General features: G+C 42.0%; 1 protein-coding gene across 1 annotated transcript; it reads right to left on the bottom strand.

The window, feature by feature from the left end:
* Nucleotides 1-2,746: 2,746 nt before the first annotated feature.
* On the bottom strand, nucleotides 2,747-7,199 carry LOC140245752 (uncharacterized). Its single transcript, XM_072325277.1, has 4 exons — nucleotides 6,963-7,199; nucleotides 4,932-6,049; nucleotides 3,646-4,376; nucleotides 2,747-2,775 (listed from the first exon to the last, which is right to left on the bottom strand). Exons 1-4 carry the CDS (start codon nucleotides 7,197-7,199, stop codon nucleotides 2,747-2,749), a joined length of 2,115 nt encoding a protein of 704 aa, XP_072181378.1.
* Between the last annotated feature and the right edge of the window lie 2,560 nt (nucleotides 7,200-9,759).

The following is a 9,759-nucleotide window of genomic DNA, read 5'->3' as shown; positions in this document are numbered from 1 at the left end:
GTTAATGCTGATTTTGTTAATGCTATTGTGTTTTCTAGTCGATTTGTATGAGTAGCAAAGGTGCGCTTAGAAACGTCAGTATGAAGCGCCATATAAATGCAATTATTATTATCATTTTCTTTTATTATTATTATTATTATCATTATTATTATCATTAAGTAGGCTCACACTCTAAAAAGGGGTCTATTCAAGCGCTTAACCTTAACAAGCCATGCTGGCTCTGTAATGGAAAAAAAAAATATATATATATTATTATTAGATTAGGCTGAAACTATGCTCTACAGACCTTATACATGGTCTTTTGTTCGAGTACGGTCCCACAGAGGTCAATCTACACAAACCATTATTTTTTCTCTGTTCATATTCACCACAAAGCTCCCAGTCACAAACCATGTCTTGAATATGAAGAGAGTAAAATGGATAAATGTTTTGCCTCAATAAGAAGGACCAAATTCTCGACAACCTGACAATGTTGAAGGTCATGAATCACAAAACGTTAGAAGAAACCCTAAACACGACTCTGAAGTCATGATGATTTAAAAAAAAAAAAAAAAAAAAACTTTCATGACCGATCTCATCCATGAAGTGAGACATGCATTGTTCTTTCACAATAACACTAAAACTTGGAAAAAGTGCGATTTTTGTCATTTTTGTCTTTAAAGTTCATTTGCTCAGTCATGCATGACATGTTTCACCCTAATTAGGTATCAGTGTAAAGAGGAAGAGTTCTGCTTTCACTGCAATTAACTTTGTTCTCTCCTTAGCTGACAATTAAGAAATGGTAGCACTCCAAAGTTGGATTACCTTTTTTATACGCACTGCATTAACACATTCTGTTCAATATTGGTTTCGACTTTCAAAGCAGCAACAAAATCCTTTCAAAAGTTATTAGAGTTGAAAGTGAAGTGTGTGTAAATGATTTTTAAGAAATAGAAAGGAGCATTTGACACGTAACTAATTACAGTATTATACTCTAAAAACAATGCTTGAATGTCCAACTTTTCATTCGTGTTATAATCTCAAGCTTTGGAATAATGTAGAGGGAGAATTGTCCTTTCAGAAAATTTGAGAGGTTCAAGATAAACAAGGATGACCCGTTTCACCTATTTCGAGATTATCTTTTTTTTTTCTCCTTTTGTGGTGGGGAAGGGGGTAATTATTGTCTCTTTAATATCCCATGGTGATGATTCTACATAATGACCACCAAACTATGAATATGTTACCCACCCTGTCAAAAGGATCCGAATATCGCTGACGGGAGAGCCGAGAAATTCGAGTTTAAAATCAGAAATCTATGAAAACTATTGATTTTGGAGGGACATACATTTTTTAGTCTCATGTTTTGTTTGTCATCTGCCGAAAATTAGAAGGTAATGATCAAAGGAAAGGAAATAAATTACTGTTTTTTTTTTCTGGGCCATGACTTTCCGAGTTTAGATGGAGCAGAAACGTGTTCGAAGATTTGAATTTAGCGCAACATATAGTTTCTACCCCTAGCAACAAGGGAGTGATCTTATCTGTGAGTGAGTGGCGTCCTATATGTCACGACTCAACCCAATCACCACATCATGACAATCAAATGTTCCGCTCCATTCCTGGCAGATCGCACCCAAACCATCACAACAACGTTGCAAAAAGACCACGATTGGGAAGCCATGTCTTGATCTGAGAGCGATAACTTGCTGCGGACCTCTTTATTGGTATTAGCCTTGTTCAAGGCGCATCACATCTCCCCCCTTAAGACGGGAAGTTATGGAAGAACTTTCCAGTCAAACTGCAAACAGTCGTTACAAACATGTTCCGAAACACGATACATAAAAATGCACAGTTGTGTGTTCATACACTAAAGTGGATTCTTCACATAAACAAGCTCAGACTTAATGAGCCTTATCAAAACCTTTCTTGAGCGTAGGCTAAGTCTAAATATAGATCCACTACCTGCTCGGAACAAGCATGTGCGTATACGCGCAAAACTTTACAACCACAACATTCCTTGTTTTCTTTTCTTCTTTTTTTTTTTTCTGCTTGGTCATAAATCATGAAACATGTATTCTCTTAAGCTTTCCTGAAATGCTTATGAGTATCAAATGGCCAAACATTTCAACACCTAGTCGAAATCTAAGAAATGCTGCTGGTTCAGAACAAAATACACTGTAATTGTATCATGAAACAATATACCATAAGTATGGACATATCAAACTTCTCTCTTAGCTTGATGTGCATATGCTTGAGAAAAACCGCTACACATATCACTGATTAACCTGCATACACTGACAATCATGCAGGTTGAATACTGAACTTTATACGGTTTTGTTGTTGTATTATGTCACCAATAACAGAAGTAATCTTCCATTCACTATACTTAGTAACCATTTTTACATGGTGAGCTTGTAGCAATCTGACCTTTGATGAAAACTGACATAACAACGCGTTCAGCTCAACTGTTTGGTCTGACAAACATCTCTACATTTCTAATTTCTTGACACTTCTGTTCAAATACTGTAAAGCTTTGTTCCTCAAGACAATAAATGCATGTACAGTGACTAGCGTATAGCAAAACAATGCAATTATGAACACCTGTTATACTCTCTCTGTTTCTGAAACAAGATATCACATGAATATAACCTGGTTATGTCTGTACACCTGTATGGTCTCATGAACCTTACACATTCACAACATTATGAATATCATAGTGTCATAATTTCACTCAGTCGATATCTATGCTATGGAAAATGTGTATAATTGGTCAATTCTGTGATGCCACAAATTCCAACTCTTGCAGATTAAGCATTTGAAAAAAATGCAACAACAGCTTTTGTGTGCTTGTGTGTGCTTTTTGCAAACAGCAATGCAACTTAATTTGCAGTTCCAATTAATACAATGTCTACATTATACCCTGTATCAAAATATGCTGTATTATTACTGAAAACCCTTTTCTTCAGCACATAAAGCATAAAACATAGCAAAACTCATGCTATATCACTGGAAATGATTTTGCCCTGTTTTGGTGCAAAAATCATGACAATTTGGAAAACATGCTGTCTTTTTCCCTGCAGACAAGAACAAAAAGAATAAATTAAAGCAGTGTACACAATGTTTGTGTCATCATTTCAAAGCAATCAATAACACTCTTTCTTCAACATGAGAAATATAATTTTCTTACAAATGCATGGAAACACATTTCTTTTGTCTCGTATTGTTCATGTTTCCAAGTCATTACCAGTCTTATTATCTATGGATAATAAGCACATCTGTGTCCTTTTGTCCTATCCGTGGAAATATGCGTACTTCTATCTTATCCACGGGACAAAGCGTCTGCAATGACATTGTCTTTTCCACGTACGTGCTGTATCACGAGGTTGTACTCCTGTAGCACTAGCGCCCATCTGGTTAGGCGTCCATTTTTGTTCCTCATTCGCGACAGGAACACAAGCGGATTGTGGTCTGTGTACACCAGCACTGGATACTTTGTAGTGTTCAGGTACACGTCAAAATGACGAAGAGCCATGACGAGCGCTAACGTCTCCTTCTCGACAGTGGAGTACCGTCGCTGATGTTTGTTGAATTTTCTGGACATGTACGCGACGGGATGGTCAACTCCGTTGTCGTCCTTCTGCATCAGGGCTCCTCCTCCTCCTGTGTCACTCGCGTCCACCATAAGAATGAACTGCTTGTCGAAGTTCGGCGCTGCAAGAACCGGAGAACTCGCTAGCATTGCCTTCAGCCGGTTGAAAGCAACTTGACAGTCATCTGACCACTCGAACTGCGAATCTTTCCGCAACATGTTGGTGAGCGGTGTTGCAGCATCAGCGAAATTATGGCAGAACTTCCGATAATAGCCAGTCATGCCCAGAAATCGTCTCAGCTCTCGCTTACTCTGTGGGCGGGGAAAGTTCAGGATCGTCTCCACCTTTGCTTCAACAGGCTTGACGGAACCATGTCCCACAATGTGACCCAGGAACATGACTTTTGCTCGGGCGAACTCACATTTCCTCAAGTTCACCGTAAGGTTGGCACTGGTCAAGCGGTCAAACAGTGCTCTGACTCTCAGAAGATGGTCCTCCCATGTATGGCTGTACACTATGATGTCGTCAAGATACGCCTCGCATCCCACCAAGCCAGACGTGACGGTGTTGATGAGTCTCTGGAATGTAGCGGGCGCGTTCTTCATCCCGAACGGCATCACTTTGTATTGGAAGAATCCGTCAGGAGTCACGAATGCAGACAGTTCTTTCGCTCTTTCACTGAGGGGAACCTGCCAGTACCCCTTCAAAAGGTCAAACTTACTGACGTATTTGGCATTCCCTACGCGATCAATACAATCATCGATGCGGGGCAAAGGGTACGAGTCTGACTTTGTTTTCGAATTGAGCAACCTGTAATCCGTACAGAAACGCAAAGAACCATCCTGCTTTGGAACCAACACACAGGGAGAACTCCATCCACTCTTACTGGGCTCAATAAGGTCATGTTCAAGCATGTATTGAACTTCCTTCCTCAGAACATCCATTTTCAATGGATTCACACGATATGGGTGTTGCTTGACAGGGGAGGAGTCCCCCACATCAACATCATGCACCACCACACTAGTACGACCTGGTACATCACTGAAAAGGTGTTCATACTCATGGACTACATCCATCACCTGAGCTCTCTCTACTCCTGGAAGATGAGATAATGTGTCAGATAGATTTGCTAACACCTCAGAATTCTTCAACATCAACTGCGGAATTTCCACATCATCACTCTCACTGTCTTCACCATCCACTTCACAACCGATTCCAACCGTAGCAACAGGCTTTTCATTAGCCTCTTCTACATTTTCAACATACTCCTTTAGCATGTTGACATGACAGAGTCTTCTCCTCTTCCTCCTATCAGGTGTCAGGATGATGTAATTGACATCACTCACTCTTTTCTCAACCACATACGGCCCTGCATATCTAGCCTTCAAGGCATCTCCTTGAAGAGGGAGCAACACAAGAACCTTAGAACCAGGCTCAAAATGCCTTTCTTTCACCTTCCGATCAAACAGTCTCTTCATGTTAGACTGAGCTGCCTTCAGATGACCTGCAGCTAATTCACGAGTACAAGAAAGTCTATCCTTGAACTGACACACATAGTCCAATAGGTTGGACTCTGGCTCAACCAAGATCTTTTCTTGCAAGATCTTCAAGGGACCACGAACTGAGTGCCCAAAGACCAGCTCGAAAGGACTGAATCCAAGAGATTCCTGGACCGATTCTCGAACTGCAAACAAGAGGAGAGGAATACCCTCATCCCACTCTTTCTCATGCTCACTGCAGTACACACGCATCATATTCTTCAAGGTTTGGTGAAAGCGTTCAAGAGCTCCCTGGCTCTGTGGATGGTAAGCACTTGAGTTCCTACATTCTACACCTAACTCACTCATCACCTGTTGGAAGATTTTGGATGTGAAATTAGACCCTTGGTCTGACTGAACACACTTTGGAAGTCCTACCATTGTGAAGAACTTCACAAGAGCTTTACTGACATTCTTGGCAGTAATTGTCCGTAATGGAATTGCCTCGGGGAAGCGGGTAGATGCACACATCATCGTCAGCAAATACTGATTACCCGACTTTGTCCTTGGAAGAGGACCGACACAATCCACAATGACCCGACTAAACGGTTCTTCGAAGGCCGGAATTGGCCTTAAAGGGGCAGGGGGAATCTTCTGGTTTGGCTTGCCAACTACCTGACACACATGGCAAGACCGACAAAACTCTGCGACGTCATGTCGCAAACCTGGCCAGAAGAAATATCGAAGCACCTTCTCTTGGGTTTTGTTGATCCCCAAATGACCTGCCAATGGTGCTTCATGGGCAAGAGATATGATCTCCTTCCGGTACATCTTTGGTACCACTACTTGATGAATATCTCGAAAATCCTCATCACTTGTGGCATCAGGAGGGCGCCACCTCCTCATCAAGATACCATCCCTCTTGTAAAACTTCACAGTTTCATTCACTTCCTCATCCTCAGGTACAAGTGACTGTGCAAGACGCACTATTTCAGGGTCTTTGCCCTGCAATTCAACCAGACTCTGACGAGAAATCTCTGACATTTGACCATGGTCCATATGTGCATCATCACTGCTGTTAGACTCTTCAAGTCTAGAGAAGAAAGTATCAGCCAAGATATCCTCTTGCTCCTCTTTCTCCAGTTCACGAGCCATTGACCTGGTAACAGCACATGAGGGAAACACATCAGGCATATCCTGAACCAATTTCTCTGTGGCTTCGTCAACCACGGGTGTCTTACTTGGGAGAAAGTGAGGCAAAACCTTCTCTCCAGCGATATCATTGCCGAGCAATAAGGTGACACCTTCGACTGGCAATGTAGGCAAAATACCTACTACAACTGAGCCACTGACAAGATCGCTCTTCAATTCGATATTATGAAGAGGCACTCGGACACTCCCACCTTCAACTCCCCTCACAAACACTTCTGAATCCACAGAAGATTCAACCGAAAATGGCAATGTATTTGCACACAGGAGACTCTGTGATGCTCCTGTATCCCTCAAAATGTGAACCTGAACCTGCTCACTATCAGGCGTCAAACTAACATACCCTGAAGATATGAAAGGTTTGTAATTCTCTGCCACCCGTTCAAACGATGGCAGATGCTCTGTGCGAGTGATAGCAAAAGCATCTGGCAATGCTTTGGGGTTGCTAATCCCCTCTTTTTCTCGCTTCTTCTTCAACTTCCAGCAAGCTGACATCACATGTCCATCCTTCTTGCAATAGAAGCAAGCCTTGTTCGGCTTTTGATCAAGATCGGGCTTGGGAATGCTCGGAGCAACAGCTCCTTTTCTTGGCACACCCTGGCCTCCTTTCTTGCTTGAAGAAAGTTTGAAAGTACCCTTGTGGGTAAGCACATACTCATCAAGGAGGACAGCAGCTCTCCTGGCACCATTCACTTTCGGCAGGGGTTACCAAAGGTGTGATAATTTCACCATCATCTGTCCCTGCTTCATCCTCTGACAAAGAGGCAGGCCAGATACCAGTATTGGTATAAAACTCCGAAATTGTGTCCTTGATCTCTGCTTTTCGATCCGATGTTTTGATCGGGATTTCTAAAATTCGAGCAACTTCCACCAGTTCTGCCTTCCTCAGGTTATTAAAACCTTCCTGAGTGGGTTCATCAACAAAGCTCTGCACGACATCAGCCATTGTGGGAATATCAAAATCAAAACTTGCAAGAAGTCACAAATCCTCACAAAACTACAAAGCCTTAACAAAAGAAATGCACTGCATATGAGTACACATGTATGCATGAACCCAGTCACACGCGCAGAACAGGCAAAAATTTTCTACGATAAGCAGAAAACATCAAAATCCCTAAGCCTTCGAATCAGGCATACAATCAGAACACCACGGCATCACATTAGCATGTGATCTAAGGACATAGAATGAGTATACACACTCACTACAAACGACCACATAGCACGATTGTGCAAACTAAGGAAAATATATCAAAGCCTTTAACCGAGGCTAATCTTCCAGAAAATTCGGCGTGACCCGTAGCCAATGTGTACGCAAGCCCCCACACATACACATCCAGCATACGCACACTCACAAACTGCACTAGCCCTACACACGACGCGCTAGACCGACCGTCTGCGACTACAAAACACGTGCGAGCCCAATGCGCAATACCCACGCTATGCACTATATACGCACACAACTGAACGTGAGAATCCTCACCCAAATCGGTCTACAAAAGACCTTCATGCAAAAACGACAAACGTCCAAAACGTGAGAATCCTCACCAAAATCTGCACTAGGCCTTCACACAAAATGTAGTCTGAAAACTACAAACACAGTCAATGACTGCCAAAGCCTACGCAGCATAAATGTTATACACAACGTGCACAACCAAACGTGAGAGTCTTCACCAAAACGCATGTGGCCTGTCAAAACCAACATGCAAACAATGCAGGCCCAATACATAAGCCTGTCATCGACGCTATACACTTGTCTACATACTAAAAACAAACGTGTACAGCCAAACGTGAGAGTCCTCACCAAAACGCATGAGGCCTAACAGAACCTACATGCAAGCAGGTACATAGGCCCGATACGACATGAGCCTATACACCATCGACGCTATACACTACGTACTTACAGCACACGTGTACAACCAGACGTGAGAGTCCTCACCACAATCCGCATGGAACATGCGAAAGAAAACGGCTTGTCTGTTCATTTTCCCGGACAAGGTCCCAATTTGTCACGACTCAACCCAATCACCACATCATGACAATCAAATGTTCCGCTCCATTCCTGGCAGATCGCACCCAAACCATCACAACAACGTTGCAAAAAGACCACGATTGGGAAGCCATGTCTTGATCTGAGAGCGATAACTTGCTGCGGACCTCTTTATTGGTATTAGCCTTGTTCAAGGCGCATCACATATAGTTACTGATTGGTCGTGTGTAGACCTCGGGCGCTATTCCGCGATTCTTCGAGTGTTTAAATGCCCTAAACGAGATTTGGCCGTTGAGAGAACAGACAGGTTGATAATTAACCTATAAAGCGAAAGCAGTCAACGGTACGTGTAATCCCTTTCCAAGGTAAACTACGTGTAAAAGTGAACGATATAGATATCGATCGAGTGCAAGGTATGGATAGAGCGTGCGCTAATGAGCTCACAGACTCTTTTGTTCTACACAAAACTGGGCACTTGAATGTGATGACTGGATTCAGCGAACTCAGAAATCTACTCGAGCTCAGCTTGGATCGCTATGTGCCTGTTAATACGAGTTTTACAGCTACGCTGGCGCAAACTAGATCAGATAAAAGGTTATAATTCTGCGATATACACATTTTCCCAAAAGAAAGAGAACATGGTGATAGAATTGAATCTTATCTTTCTAGCAAACCCCTTTTTCTGGGCATTACAACACAAATAAACATGAATTTAGGCCACGAAACAGACACTCGTATCTTCATCTTGAGAAACTGGTATACCAGGTTCCCGTATATCACTTGCTCCCAGTAATGAACGGGTTAAATGAACATCGCGGAAGTTGCTGGGGCATACCTTCTATTGTCAACTGGTGAAAACTCGCTTACCTCCACTTGATTATGCGTCGGCAGGAAAACTTGGAAGGTAGCTTTGTCAAAATGCCGATTTCCCAGACCACTTATTCATGCTTTTTTGAAATCATTAATATTTCCATAACCGAGTACTCGTATCAGTCGTGGCATGTATGCAATTAAAGCGGAAGAGGAATTAAAAAGTACCATGTCCATTTCAGAAAGTCGTCCTCCATCGGTTTTTGCATCCTTTTTTTGGTATCGGGTCAATATGTTTTGTTTTTTTTCTCTCTTGAATAAATGTTGCACTCCCTTGACATAGGCAGGATGACAAGTATTTTATTAAGTGTACTATTTCGAATTTATACATTAATTTTTTGAAACGTCATGTATATTATTTCTAAAGCGAAGCGACGTCATGTTAAAGTTTTCAGAAGAATCCCCTTTTACACACTACACAATTGAATGTGCTGAAGTGTCAGATGTAAACGGTACGGAAATGTTTTTAATGTTTCCCTTTTCTCCCAACCCGCTTGTTTACTGTGGGCTACTGTCTAGGTAGAAAGAATGTTTAGGCCAACAGCTGGCGAGATCGAGTGTTTGCAAGCTGCGCCCTGCTCTATCTGAATAAAAATAATGTAAGTGAATGTGAATAGTTAAATCACGGGCTTATTAATACTGTTTTGGT

Source organism: Diadema setosum, unplaced genomic scaffold (genome assembly GCF_964275005.1).
Source record: "Diadema setosum unplaced genomic scaffold, eeDiaSeto1 scaffold_29, whole genome shotgun sequence".
In the NCBI taxonomy this organism is placed as follows: domain Eukaryota; kingdom Metazoa; phylum Echinodermata; class Echinoidea; order Diadematoida; family Diadematidae; genus Diadema; species Diadema setosum.
The sequence above is the reverse complement of the archived record's forward strand: the minus strand, read 5'-3'. Positions and strand labels throughout refer to the sequence as shown.

Bases quoted from the DNA above. Each gene is read 5' to 3' on its own strand.
- LOC140245752 (XM_072325277.1), bottom strand. From the start codon at position 7,199: ATGGCTGATGTCGTGCAGAGCTTTGTTGATGAACCCACTCAGGAAGGT. The intron at 6,050-6,962 runs GTAACCCCTGCC...GTTGAATTGCAG, and splicing joins GTGAAATTATCACACCTTTG to GGCAAAGACCCTGAAATAGT. The intron at 4,377-4,931 runs GTATGTGGTTGA...TACGGATTACAG, and splicing joins AAGGCTAGATATGCAGGGCC to GTTGCTCAATTCGAAAACAA.